Source organism: Lytechinus variegatus, chromosome 18 (genome assembly GCF_018143015.1).
Source record: "Lytechinus variegatus isolate NC3 chromosome 18, Lvar_3.0, whole genome shotgun sequence".
Lineage (NCBI taxonomy): Eukaryota > Metazoa > Echinodermata > Echinoidea > Temnopleuroida > Toxopneustidae > Lytechinus > Lytechinus variegatus.
Window position 1 is genome coordinate 9399170 of NC_054757.1, and position 14961 is coordinate 9414130.

The 14961-nt window shown below is 36.2% G+C and overlaps 1 protein-coding gene across 2 annotated transcripts in view; it reads right to left on the bottom strand.

Moving 5' to 3' along the window:
- Nucleotides 1-3726: 3726 nt before the first annotated feature.
- LOC121431859 overlaps nucleotides 3727-14961 on the bottom strand; it is a 38542-nt gene continuing 27307 nt past the window's right edge. For both annotated transcript variants that reach the window (XM_041629628.1, XM_041629629.1), the window contains exons 6-13: nucleotides 14784-14906; nucleotides 13488-13685; nucleotides 12522-12650; nucleotides 11842-12165; nucleotides 6943-7065; nucleotides 5844-5915; nucleotides 4836-4910; nucleotides 3727-4435 (exon numbers count right to left, since the gene is read on the bottom strand). In XM_041629628.1, coding sequence (XP_041485562.1) covers nucleotides 4406-4435; nucleotides 4836-4910; nucleotides 5844-5915; nucleotides 6943-7065; nucleotides 11842-12165; nucleotides 12522-12650; nucleotides 13488-13685; nucleotides 14784-14906 — 1074 coding nt within the window. In that variant the 3' untranslated portion in view covers nucleotides 3727-4405. The remainder of the gene's footprint in view (nucleotides 4436-4835; nucleotides 4911-5843; nucleotides 5916-6942; nucleotides 7066-11841; nucleotides 12166-12521; nucleotides 12651-13487; nucleotides 13686-14783; nucleotides 14907-14961) is intronic.

Sequence of the window (14961 nt, forward strand, 5' to 3'; positions counted from 1 at the left end):
CTTTAAATTATTTTGTTTTCAAATTCAAACAAAATAATACATCTCTGACTTTTTATCCTCAATAAATCTGATCGTTTTATTTACTTTAATTTATTAATCATATTAATTTTATATAGCCATCACTGCAAAAGCTGAATTAAACATGAGACTTTAAAGATAATAATTTATCCTCTTTCCCGCAACTAAAAGTACTTTTATATCAATTTTTGCTCTTTATTTTCCATGAATTCTTTTATTCGAATATGGTATTCTAGAAAATCTTTCAATTAGGACTATTCGTTCTCAAATCCAAAGAGTAAAAGAACTTTACTTTTTTTCATATATTTTTCTTAAATCTAATTGTTTTAAACATCTTAATTTATTTGTTATCTCTATTCTGCATGGTCCTTATCACCAAAAAGCCGCGCAGTAAACACCGAAACGAGAATTTGTACATAATAATTTTCTCCCAAATTTGAATAAATTTTTTATACTAAAAAATGGTAAATATCTCTACCATGAACACAATTTTAGATTTATCCAAAAGCAATCTAAATCAAATGAACGTATAATCGCAGTAATGACATTATAGCTGTGTACATGTCCCATTTTATTATACTGTAATATGGTTCATCATCACCTGTTTGTTATCATAATCCATTATCTTCGTGTTTATTCGAATCAAGTTTTCTCGTTTTCGTTTACTATATGCATCTGATAAGTATATGGACTCCAATCATCTTGTCCACTCCCACGCTCACACACTCAAATCCCAACTGCAATATTATTATATACAGTTGAGTCAACTGTTTAATATTGAACACCATGAAAATTAATCATCTAATCTTAATATTTCTTTTAAGTCAGAATGTAGGGTTCTTTAGCCACTCCGTATGAGTTTAATATTTTTCGAGCAAAAATTAAACGATTATTTCACCCCTTCTGGTTTGATGACTCTCGAGTAATTTTGATTTTTTTTTCATCCAACAAGATTTCAATATCTCTTTCATAAAAAAGGGGGGAGGTTTTGGCATTTCTGTAAAGAAATATGCCCCTTTTTACACCACAGATGATTTCTAAAAAAAAATAAAGCAAAAAAAATGTACATGTATATAATTATCTTCAAACTCGTGTCCAGATTCCTCTTTGGGAGGTCTGCACCATATTTTGGTTTAGATTGATTGGCCAACATAATTATGGCACTGAATACGGCACAGGAATCATCACCCCCCCCCCCCTCCCTCCCCCCATCAAAAAAACGGTAATGAAACAAAATGATAATAAAAAGAAAATACATGAAAACAAATGAATAATCAAATAAATGAATTTTTACAATTACAGAAGAAAATTTCAAAATATGAATTAAACATTCAAAGTCTATAAGAACTTCTGAATTTCGGCAACTTCGTATTGTTATGAAACAATGTTATGAAAGTCTAATCCAGCTCTCCTCTTCCCTGCTAGCCTTCTTGTTGCACTCAGGAAACGATCATTTTTATTTTAATATTCACAGGATTTCACTTTATTGATTATTCTGTTATTGTTTTCTTATCCTCGAAAGCGCACAATAAAAAGTGCGATTAACAAATAAAAAAAATCTTCACTCTCCTGCGAAGAAGCCAATTCTCATAAAAATAGTCCTGTAAATTTAAATCTGCTCACAGTATACCAAAGGTGTCAAATAAATCTTTTTATTTTTGACAACTATTTCTTTATCTGCTTTTACGTATCAATATTCCACGTCGGAAGCTATTGGTAACAAACTATTTGAATAGCCAAAAATAAGAGAATAATGAAAATAAGTTAAAATACACACATTATAAATATATATATGTAAATATATATATATATGTGTGATTCTTATTATGATTATTATTATAATAAAATAATAAGAATACGCGATTAAATCTAAACATGAAATGATAACATTTTAATAACAATGATAATTAATAATGTCAATAAAGATGATGATAGTAATAATTATAATAACAATAATAATAATAATACCAGCAACAATAATAATGAAAGATAAAAATAATCATCAAAATAATAATGATAACTTAATACACTCTAAAAAATGAAGTGCTAATTCAGCTCTTAAAGAGCGTGTATAGTGACTGCACTTCGGAGTGCTGATTTGTCTAGTTCAAATTTGAACGAGAAAAATCAGCACTCCGAAGTGCAGTCACTATACACGCTCTTTAAGAGCTGAATTAGCACTTCATTTTTTAGAGTGTAGAAACAAACGATAATGTTTGTCAAAACCACTTCTACTATACACTACTCCAAATCATTATAGCAATGGCGAAGTAGAAATAGTAGTAGTGAGTAGTAATAGAATAGTAGTAGTAGTAATAGTAATAGTAGTAGTAGTAATAGTAGTAGTAGTAATAGTAAAGAAGTAGAAGTAGAAAGAAGAAGATGAAGAAGAAGGAAAAAAAGATAAGGAGAAGAAGAATATAAAAAAGAGGAGGAAGAAGATGACGATGATGATGACGATGGTGATGATGAGGATAAGGATGATGAGAATGAGGATAATGATAATGATAAAGAAGAAGAAGTGAAACAAACTAGACATTTGAGAGCAAATTGCATAGAGATGCACGATTGGGGTGAATATCATGATAAATATTATTATGTCCCCCATCAGTAATCTAAATTATCATCTCTAGTGAAAAAAACATGACCACAGCATCATCGAAATGTTACAAGAATAAAATTCCGCGTACAACTGAGAATATATACATGTAGAGGAACGATAGAGTATATCTTTCGTAGAATAAATATAAACATATTCGATGGCCACGAAAGGGATATTCCCATAACCACTAAAAATGGACAGTCTTAAAAATGTTGGGCAACGTAATGTCCACACAACAATTGGATAAAAATGGACAACTGGACAAATTCTGGGTAGTTTTAAACCATGTAAACCAATAATGTGTGCTTTGTGTGAAAACGACACAGTATTGGTTGAAAACTACCCATAGTTGGATAAATTTTTAACCAAATGTTGTGTGGACAGTATGTTGCCCAACATTTTGAGAGTGTATATGTTCAGGAATATGACCCTCTTGGTCATCAAAACTTTCACCAGACATGTGGGAATTATATAAACACCGTGAAAGTACAACATTCACAGAAAAACATTTCGTAAATTTAACTCGTGCACATTTAGAAAATTTTATATTTTACAATAATTTTTGTTTCATAGAACAATCCTCAAGCCATTTATTATCCTTAGCATAACATATAGGCCAAAATGCTCGTTCTTTTCGTTTCTTAAATTTTGCTAAGTTTGTTTTAATGTGTTTATATGTGAATCCTTTATTTTTCAATGATAGTACCCCCATTCAATTAATATCGGCTTTTTCTAGAATTGCAGCCAAAATTATTTTGACGCAACCATAAAATAATACTTTGTGATCCCGTGCAGGAATCGCATGTAATTCACAAATGTGAAGAGATATCAACTTGTGCTGAAAATGTAAATACAATCAGGATAATGAAGTTATCATTTATACATCATTATTGATCATAATTCTGCAATGACGTAACAATAATTATTGTATATACGCTTATTCATAATGGCCTTAAACTACATGTACATGTATTTATAAAATATTGACTCCATATTATCGACATCGTCAATGTGGTAAAAAAAAGGAGTTCATTCGAAAGAAAATCATATAGGTCATGCAGAATAAAGCTTAAAATTAGAGAGAGAGAGAGAGAGAGAGATGAAGGAGAGGGGGGGGGGGGGTGAGGGATCGCAAATGAAAATTCCACAATAATCAAGGGTAATTAGCGAATTGCAAATAAAAAGCGAGGGATAGACAATGCCAAAAACAAAAACCGGCAAGTAGATACATATTATCGGTAAATTTCTCTAACTTAATATATAATTTTGTAATGGCAGTATCACATCACGCTCTTAAAGCGTTTATTTTTAGGTTACATAAGAGGGGTCAATAACATAACAATGGGTAACTTTAGCTTAGCCTACATAAGGGCGGAAATACGGGGTACGTTTAGCTTATGTCATGACAACGTATGTTTAAATATACTAAATCGAAACTCTCGTAAGGTCATTAATATCGTATGAAGTGGACAACGGCATTCTGCCGTATAACGTCGCCAAAAATCGAACCTTGGACGCAATCGCTTAGGTTTACGTCTTCGATCATTATTAAGAACGTAGGAACATAAGTTACACAAGGCCAGTGGCGTCACTGACGCCGTCAGGGATTCCATCACTGCGTCTCCGTAGAGAAAGCGCAGCGTGGCGCAGGCGCCTTCCCGGCATCCTGCAGGACGACCTCCATTACCCTGGCCGTCTCCGAAGTCGTAAGTGAAGTAGAGGTTGATCCCCACTTTGAAGCCCTTTGAAGGGGGTTTAGACTCTGCTATGTGGTTACTCACTCGCTTAGTCTTCGATCACAGAGTATACGTGGTTCTAAAACGTGGTGAGATAAAAACAAAAATGCAAGAGAAAATGGGAATTTTGTGGCATAGTGCTTGCTGATTACGTCAGCATTTAGCGCATGAGGTATGACCAGAATCAAAATTTTGGTGGACCTATCTTGGGACTTTACTGATCTTCTTTTGAAGCCGGCGCCTTTAAATGTTTTTACAGATGAATGGCGCTATTAATGTTGTTCATCATCATCATCATCATCATCTTCATCATCACCATATTTGGATTGCACATTACAATTTTCTCAAGTTGTAAATATTATTGGGTGCACTAATCGATATATTTGCCCCCATATTTCATTGGGCCAATCGCCTCCCGGCCCCCTCCCCCACCCTGGATCGACGCCCTCTTTCAAACTCGTGACAAGAAATGAACTCACCTCAGGCAGATCCACGTAATGCTGAAAGGCATACTGTCTCCCATTGCCCATGTGTCTCCCCCCTCCTCGGAGCATCTAAATAAAAGGGGGTAGGCAAAGTTTGATTAAAATAAGGAAAATCTAAATTCTGCTTCCAATAACGCATGACGTGGGCTTTTAATGGTGGTATCAATAATTCCTAAATTATTTTAATTTCTTTCATATTGTTTGAGAAAAGAGCAATGGAGATTTCACACTGCAAAAAACTCCGGTGTTGATTTAACACCAGCCCGGAATCTATATATGTCCACACCAGAGAAGTATTGAAACAACACCAGTTTGGAATCAAACCGATGCTGTTTTAATACTAATTGGTGTTGTATAAACACCTATCTGGTGCACAGGCCAAAACGAAACTGGTGTTGTTTAACACTTCTCTGGTGTGGTATATAGATTCCTTGTTGGTGTTAAATCAACACCGGAGTTTGGTGTGGCATAAAGATTCCTTGTTGGTGTTAAATCAACACCAGAGTTTTTGCAGTGTATGGCCTACAACGCTCAGGATTTGTATCAGTGCCATGCAGAGAATCGAACCCCGGACTTTTACATGTTTGATGAAGTCGGGCACCTAATAAAACCCGAGAATATTAAACCTTTTTAACTCGGCCATAGGACTATGTCAAAGGTCATAAAAACCTTATGGCTAAAAAACAGAGATATAGAGAGGTGGAGCGTGGAGGGATGCTTATTTCTACAATTCTACCTGATTGTATTTATGCACAAACATTCACCAACTCTCCTGCGAAGTATTTCTAATTTTTCTACCATTATAATAACATTACACAAAGCAATCATGCCTTTCGTCACCCTATACTCTCTTCTCATGGTCATGGCAAGATGTATTTTCCCAAGCCAATTTCATACCGCGCTTGGCAAATAACTTAACATTTCTATAGTAAAAGGCTTATTTATAATCCACTCATGTAAAAATGATACAAGAATATTGGTTGTCGAGTTTATGTTTCGTACCTTTGTTTCTTCACGTGGTAGCCTTAGTGTGTAGTCCTGTCCAAGTCCAAGGAAATCGTGTTCAATTCGGTTCTGAGATTCAAATAAAAAAAATGAAACGACAAAATGTATATAGCAGGATTTATGCTTTCATAATTAAGATTATCATGGTAACGTTATTATGGAACGACAGGTGAGCAGCGTGAAAACCTTGTTTTAATTGCTTGCTTAACATTTTTTTTTACCATAAAGGAAAATGCATAATCGTAAGTTGTTTGTGAAGCGGACCCCTGATTATGTCCACCCCCCCCCCCCCCGCCTCTATGATATTGCGATTGTTTCATTCGTCTAAAGGCCTAAAAACGATTCGATCTCTCGTACGGTAAAAAAAAACCCCTGCCGGGCCCGGGGATACGGGGCGGAATGATAGAGTTGGTTTGATTGGACTATGCAAATCATCCCATCCGACAATTTGACTGAATGAAGCACCTACTGAGAAAATCCGGCACCATCTGACCCAAGAGTAGGCACTAAAATTCCCCTTCAAACTCTGGCGCATGCAGATTCTTCGGTTGTCACCAGGACACACTTGCTAGTCCATTTTCCCTTTTCCCTTATTAAAAAAAAATTCCTTCTCCCTTTTATCAATTTTGCGTCCCCTAAAACAGCACTGGATGCACATGCCCCCAAAGCTCCCTTCCCCCATTGCCCCCGGTTGCGTTTTTCCACCACTTATCATGCTTATGATGAAAAAAAAATACGCCCGCCCCAGATACGCTGCTGACCGGACCCATGTTTCATAAAATCTATTATCACAAACAATATGATCAAGCGGTAAATTTGCTGAAAACCAACCAAACAGGTGTTTGTATCAAATGAGCATTTCATCAACATTTTTGTCCGACAAGTTGTCTGATTGGCTGAGAGGCACTGTTACCATAGTAACTGTCTGATAAAGCGTCTGACAAGTCCTTTCATGGAACGCTCCCCAAAAGCCACTGACTGATATTAACGTTTTCTGAAACGGGATCCCCACAATGTGTAAGGTGTGTGTGTGTGGGAGGGGGAGGTGGGGGTTCTGGAGGGATGGACAAATCAATTATTTCAGTGGGTGACATACCTGTTGCAGTTCTTCCAGTCTCTTCTTTGTCTTCTCCAGTTCTTTCTTCAAAGAATCCACCTGACCAACTGCCTTCTCTCGGTCGTGCCTCTCTTGGATGAAATCCGTTCGGAACACATCGATCTGGAAAATTTAGCAATGAAATATTAAAATAATGAGCACTGTCGTCCTCAATTTGTTCATACAAGATCAATATTATGATTCGGAGTTATTCTAGGGGCCGCGGAACGGTTTTCAAAGTGTGTTTGTTTGTGTGGGGGGGGGGGGCTGACCATGCAAAAAATCACAATCATTATGATCATTTTTACGTTTTTGTACACGGTTTGGAAAAAGTGGGGGCTGAAGCCCCAGCCCACCCCGCTTTCGCGGTCCCTATATTCTTCAAATCAAAGCCTTGTCACGGCCTTTCTGTCACGTCATGAACAAAGTTTTATAAAAAAAAAACACATAAAAAGTGGGTTTTTTAAGAAGTGCTTAAAATATCCAGCTTTCGTACGGGAATATAAAAAATATATTCCAGCTCGCGCTTCGCCCTCGCTTTATTTGATTGGCAAGATACACAGTGTGTTCTTTGTTTAAAAAAACATGCTTAAAGTGTAAAAGTTTCAGGTTAGAATATCCAAATTTTCGCCTCCATCAGACTATGACCATAAATCAACTATGAAATATTTTGGGTCATTAAGGCAGGCATTACTAGAGAACGACATACAATGATAAAATGATAAAATAGAATAGGGTTAAGCATTATACATAACTTAAAGAATGAAGGATTGTTCATATTACGTATAAATTGTATTAAAATGTTATTTGTGAAAATGGGAGAAAATACATGTTTATTTCATGTTATTTTGATTAAATTGAAAGAATAACTATATCAGATCATCAAACAATACAAAATTTTTATCCTTTTCTCTCTTTTCACACACACACCCACTATTTTTCCCCGTTTTGTGCATGATCTATTTTAACGATTTTCTTTCTTCTGCCAAACGTCAATCGAGTAATAACGAGTAATATTAAAACCAAACATTTCCTATATCGATTTTTTTTTTTTTGGGGGGGGATGAAATATAACTATCGGGATAATAATGATTTAGCTCATCTACCATGTCTACTGCCGGCATGACCGGGCATGCTGGGTCTGTTTATCAAAGTCACAAGACAGATAATTATAGAACCACAAATTGGGTTAATTCAATAGCCATAATGGTAAAGTATATTAAAATTTAACACAGGGGAATCCCATGCGATTGTTTGCTCCGTGATAACCCTCGCAGGAATGACAGTAAACATTGACCGAGTGATATAGAATATTTGAAAAATGCAGAAGAGATAAGCAAATGAATACTGCGGTCATGCTATTGTTACATACAATTCAATTCATCAGGCATGACACTAAATTGACTGTGTTGGATGAAAGCATAGATACCACGTGTAAGAGTCAACAGATACAGACAATAAACGGGCATAAGCGTAAATTTGGTTGTTTTCTTGTAAAATAATAGTTATTTAATTTTACAAACGCGATTGGGTTTCATTAATCGCACATCTACAGTTATGTTCACGTATAATCGAAATCGGAATAAATCGAGAATCCAAATCAAATCGACGATTATTGTATTTCAGATGATCTGAAAGATTAAATAGATTTTTCTTTCAATTATCACAAGTCATGTACTTGCTATAAAAAAAACCTTAAAATAAGAAAGATATTTCGACAAAGCATTGTATATAACACTTTTAAACTGAAATCAAATTTTGCAATATGTATTTTGACCTAATATACAGAAAATAATTCCCTCCTTTTCATTTTCCTTCCTTTCCTTTTCTACTTTTTTGTCTGTTTTTTTCTATTTCTTCATGATCATGATGACATTAGAACTTTGGGGGAAGGTTCAATTGCGTTGTACATGACAGTACATTACATCATGGAATATCACTTACAGTGACATGATTGATGTGAGGGTATATGTTATTAAAGTGGTAAATTCCATTGCGGTTAATTAATCGTGCAAATGGACAAGTGGTGATGATGAAAGTGATGGAAGTTTCCTGGAAACGTGCTATGGCGGGTGTAATCGCCACGATCGTAAAGATGCAACACCTTATTTCGTCATAGGGGCAACGATTCGGGGGTTTCCGTTATATTCACAACTCACTATATATGATACAACTTAACAAATGTGTGGTATTTTCTTCTCTTTTTTTAAAAGAAATTGTTATCCAATTCCTAATGTCATAAAACTAATGATGGCATTATGGAGTGAAGAAGGAAAGTTTAACTAAAGGTTAAGAATTTATAAATCGAATTAAACATGTTAAAGGTTTGGAGACATGAGAGATTGAATTCCCCCTTACTTCATGGGACTTGAACAGCGTTCATTCTATAACAGATCTTTGTATGTCTTTGCTTTGATGTGCACGAACACAATTTATTTTTCTTGTAAATCAACTTCTTTTTATTTTTTAGCGTTATAACTGATAGTGTTTACCCGGGAAACCACTTTATTATACACCCACCGTTAAACTCATTACTTTTGTTACATAATTATGCAACAGTAATATATATTCAACATGTTCGAGGGTAACTTGTGAAAAGAAAAGGGAAATAACCCCTTTAGTTTTTGCCCAACATACGTGTTTGATTCATTATCGAATTTCGAATTTTCTTTTCTGGTTTTGTTAGGTTTTATTTTTATATTTTATAAGCCTTGGCTATACAGTGATTGCATAGGAATACTGAGAATATGCTTGAAATGGGAAAACATTATTGTAAATCAACTTCTTTTCTTTTTTAACGTTAAAGCTGATAGTGTATACCTGGGAAACCACTATATTATACACCCATCTTTACACTCATTACTTTTGTTACACAATCATGCAACATAAACACACATTCAACATGTTCAAGGAATTTGTGAAAGGAATAGGAAATACCCCATTCTTGCCCAATATACGTTTTTGATCGAATCTCGAATTCTGACAGTTTTGTGGTTTTGTTAGGTTTTATCTTTATATTTTATAAACCTTAGCTAAACAGTTTTGCATAGGAATACTGAGAATTTGCTTGAAATGGAAAAAGGAAAAAAATCCCGAATACATCTCCATCTCGTAACTCTTGGAAATACTAAGAATCACACCAAATGAGACGTTCTTGTTTTTAGATTATATGTTTGCATAATTATTTCCTTTTTTCATTCCGATAATTTCGTAAGAATCAAACCATTATAAGAACCGACGAAAGGCACAGAACTAGCTCATTTCAGTTTACTTATTTAGAAGATCAGTCACCAATGATGGTGAATTCGCTTGAATGGAGGTACTTTTACCTCCCATACTCAACTAAGACACCGATCCTCAACATATTGAAGTTCGGAACATCTACGGTTACAGACATCTGCGACATTTAGACGTTTCATAAAAATTATGCATCATGCGTTTCTCATTCCCGATTAAAAGTATCCTTTCTTGAAAGAAAGTCATAAAAGTTTTTCTCTCCAGAATTTAATGGATGATTAAAGAAATCGTCTTCATCGATGCAATTGACAATGGAAGCCAACTTGACGGAAGGAACGTCTTATTAGTATCTTTTACAACTGGATGGTGCAGGGTGCGCCTGTGATCCAACCCACATGGGAAAGTTACGAATTGATACACAGGTCCGAGACTCGGGTAACGTCTTTCGGATGGTGACGTTAAATGTCGGTCCAGACGTAAATAATCACATCTGATTAAAACCCTCCTCATGATTACACACACACAGATGCGATAGAAAATCAACATCGAAACTCTAACTCATTCAAAATATAAGGCCTATGTTAAAGAAGAATATTAGCTATGGACAATAATTGTATTGGACATCTCATTGGCCACTTCCATGGATCTTATGCATCCACTCTTTATAAGTTTTCAAAGCTTTTCACCATTGCCCGATGTTTATTAAGCTATGTCACCATGACCGACTTGCCACCATTCGCCGTTTCCTACTGCGCTCTTCGTCATGGTCATTGACTTCCGATTCTTACGTTTTCCGTATTCCGATCGCCGTTGGCTGACGTGCTCTTCGTAATAACCGTTGATAACGTTCCTCGTTGTTAACTTCCATTACAGACTTACAGTTTCTTTCCATTCATCCCAATTCCTCGCCGTTTACTTGGGTTCCTATCAGATGTCGATCCTCGCTGTCTCGAGCCATTTCATGCAAATCCTCGCAGTTCTGTATCATTCCTCGCCACTTATCCACACGGTTCTTCCAGGATTCTCGCCGTTCTTCGACATTCTCTCGCCGTTCATCGAAGCTAACTAAACACTCCCCGTTGTTCCTTGCCACGTGTCGTCCGTCCATTGACTTTCCTCACTGTTCACCATTTTCGTACGCTTTTATTCTTCACTATTTTATTGCCGCTCTTTTCATCCTCCCTCGCCATTCGTCATCTTTCGTCATCTTTAAATTGAAAATTCAAGGATATCTACGTGGAAAATGCGACTTCCTTTGCCATTACGATATTATTACGATGTCATTACGTTGCCGTTATGATGTGATGACAGAATCCTCATCCTGTCATCAGGGTCCTGTCTTCTCTCCTGCATTGACGTCCGTTCGTATTCTGCGTCTTCTTCATCAATGATATTCTCCCCGATCGTTCTCTTTGTCGACCCTCTATATGTGCAGGAGAATGGCAGCGATTCTAGCACTTTCACCTACTTCAAAGGTAAGGCAAGCTTTTAATTGATAGGCTTACTAAATCTATAAATATTCCTTAAATCATAATGATCTAATTGGGCTTATGTTGGAATCGTTGGGAGTATCATGAAACTTTAAACCGGAATATCCTAGAATGTACATTACGATCCATTGTCAATGTCATATAAAATCAATGGGCAAAAGTAGGACCTCACCTGTTGACGGTAGAGTTCAATCTGATCCTTGAGTTCGTCCTTGCCCAAAGTCAAGGGGTTGCCTTTCGGTGGTTCTGCAGATGGTGATTTGGGTGGTGAGCGAGGCGATTTCGGACGTGCTGCTGACTCTCTAGCCTGCTTCTCCTTCTTGGTGACCTCTGCATCATCATCATCAAGATTTTGATAGATTTTCACAGGTGATCCGTTTACCATTTCACGTGGCGCCCTCTTGGTTGTCTTCGGGTGACCAAGACATCCCTCCAGGTCTTCTTTGACATAAGTCATGTTTCCGTATGGTGGTTGTGCTGCCTGTCGCTCCACTACCTGTATATGGGATGGAATTCAGTAGGAGAGGGCCGCTGCTGAAGCTTCATAATGTTTTGACATATTTTGCAATTTCACACTTTCAGTTGCAGTGATTATCTGCTTGGCAATGACTGCGAATGTGTCACCAAACTATGAATTCCATTTAAGATAATGAAACAAATTTGAATTTTTACGAAGCCTATCCCACCCATTAGCAATGTTAAAATTGGGGGGGGGGGGGGTTAATGAAACTGTGGTAATTACAATTTTTATGTTATGATTTATACAGTCTTCAAATTCATAATTAACTTCGGATTCTATTATGGGAAATACATTATTATTTTAATTTGCTAATGACAACTGATCATAAATACCTTGTTGAGACGTTGGATCTCCTTATCCTTATCCTCTCTTTCCTTGATCCAATCTCGCAGCTTTGTTGTCATTTCGTCATACTTCAATCGGAAGGCGTCTCTGTCCTTCTTGTATTGCTCAGCGGCAGCCTATTGTATTATTTGGCATCAGGAGAAGGTATAAACATAGCAATGGTAACTAGTTCAGAACCCAACGTATTCACATATATCATTATTCCTGTAAATTTACTTGGATAAAAAAAACTAAATAGCTTTAAAATAAATGCTAAGTAATAATGCTAATAGCTTTATTTACCCGCTTAAACGATTTTTTTTACAATGGTAATGATGATTATGACAACAATCTAAATGATAATAATAATAACAATAATAATGATAATAATAATAATAATAATGATAATAATCATGATAATGATAAAAATAGTAATGATGATAATAATAACGCCATGACTTAACCAGGGTAGCCACTTCAGTTCCTAAAACTGTTCTTCCAGAGGGCCCTGCCTACCATGATATTATTACCCCAGCTTAACTCTCCTGTAGGAACTCGGCAGGACAACATTTTGCTGGTAAACGCCAAGCTGGTATATAACCAATTATACCTATGAAACATTTTACGTCTAGGTTAATCAGTCATAGTGGCTAACGTTATAGACGACAGATATCACTCTCGGGTCTTTTTATCAAAGTGGAGACAATGGCAGAGTTGGGATTCGAACTCACAATCTTGCGATTATGAGTCCAATGCTCTAACCCCTAACCACTGGACCACACGACCTTAAGCACGGCTACTTTGATCGGGCTCTCGAACATTCGAGGGATTTCTTCCTACTGGGTAGTGGGTACCCACTCGCCTCACTTGGGTCGAGTAAAATAACGTCTTTGTTTCAAACAAGGAGGTAATATCCCTAATATTCAACAAAGAGAAAAGGGAGTAATGAGAGCAGGTTCCTCTGCCAATGTCACCTTGCATTGCCCTTCAGAGCGCTTGGCAAGAAGAAGTGTGTGGTCGTAGTCTTTGAACTTATCATCCAATCTTTTCTGAAGGTCCTTGCGTCGTTCTTCTGACGCAGCCAGTTGGGCCGTTTTCTTCTTCAGGTCGATCTCACACTTGTCTATCAGTTTCTTGCAGTACTTCTCCCACGAGTGATTGACTCGCTGGAGCTATTGATTCAGCGAAAATGAAATGGCGGATATTATAGAAATGAATTAGTTGGTTTGCTTTACTTGTACTCTTGGTATCATAAAAACCAACATAAGAATGAAACAAGACTATGAAAATGAAATCACAGTCGTATGTCAAATACGAGGCTACGACTAAATGCTCAATACGGGTGATGTGCCATTACTGTTAATGATGTCTCACAATCGTCTTTTTTTATATCTTATTATATTTTCAAACTGATAATATTGATATATTTATGAATTTGATAAAAAAAAGTGATTCCAGGTTAAAATATGACAATTTACAATATTTGATACTTCACGTCCGAAAATGCCCCCCCCCAAAAAAAAAAAGATTTACGGTGATCGGGTCCCTGAATTGCATATCGCAAATGTTTTGTTTAAAGTACAGTGCGACATAGGCCTACACAGCAAAAACTGTGGTGTTTACCGGTGTACATAGAAGACAACGCCAGTTATTTTACACCGGTGTTAAATTGTTGGTGTTATTTTTACACCTATAGGTGTTATTACAACACCTTTTGTTGTTACATTTACACTCTTTGGTGTTATGTTTAATCTCTAGGGTGTAATTTTAACACCTCAGGGTGTGGTCCTCTATTAACACCAATTGGTGTCAGTTCTAACACCGCAGTTTTTACAGTGTACTCATTCCTATCAACATGATCAATGTAAATGGATTTTATACACTTGGTCTACCAGCAGATGGTCTAATTCTCAGATAGTCTATTGCCATGATGACTACACCCACCTGGTCTAGGGCTAGGCCATACTATCAATTTAGTCTAATAGCCATTTGGTCCAACATCGCTTGGTCTAATAGTGTAATGCACAGACAGTTTTATTTCTACTTGTTAGACTTAATATTTTGCACTTTGTCAAATTAAGAAATAAATCATAATTTATTCAACCATTATGTGCGAAATCTAGTAAATACTAGACGAAATGGGTATAACCAACATGGAATTTATGCAAAATGGTAAATGGGAGTAAAGGCTATTAGACCATATGGTATATAGGCAAACGAACTGGTTGTATAGACAAACAAAGATTACAGCCGGTGGTAATTTACCATACCTCTTTATTTTGACTCCGAAGCTTTTTCAGTTCTCTTGTCGTCTGGTCATCTTTATCTGGAGCTTGTTTTTGAGGTTTCTCAGACGTAACGTTGCTTGATGGTGCTTTCCCATTCTGGGTAGACTAGGATATGAAATTAATACCAGTATTAATTTTCGACGTGAAACAGTATTATTAT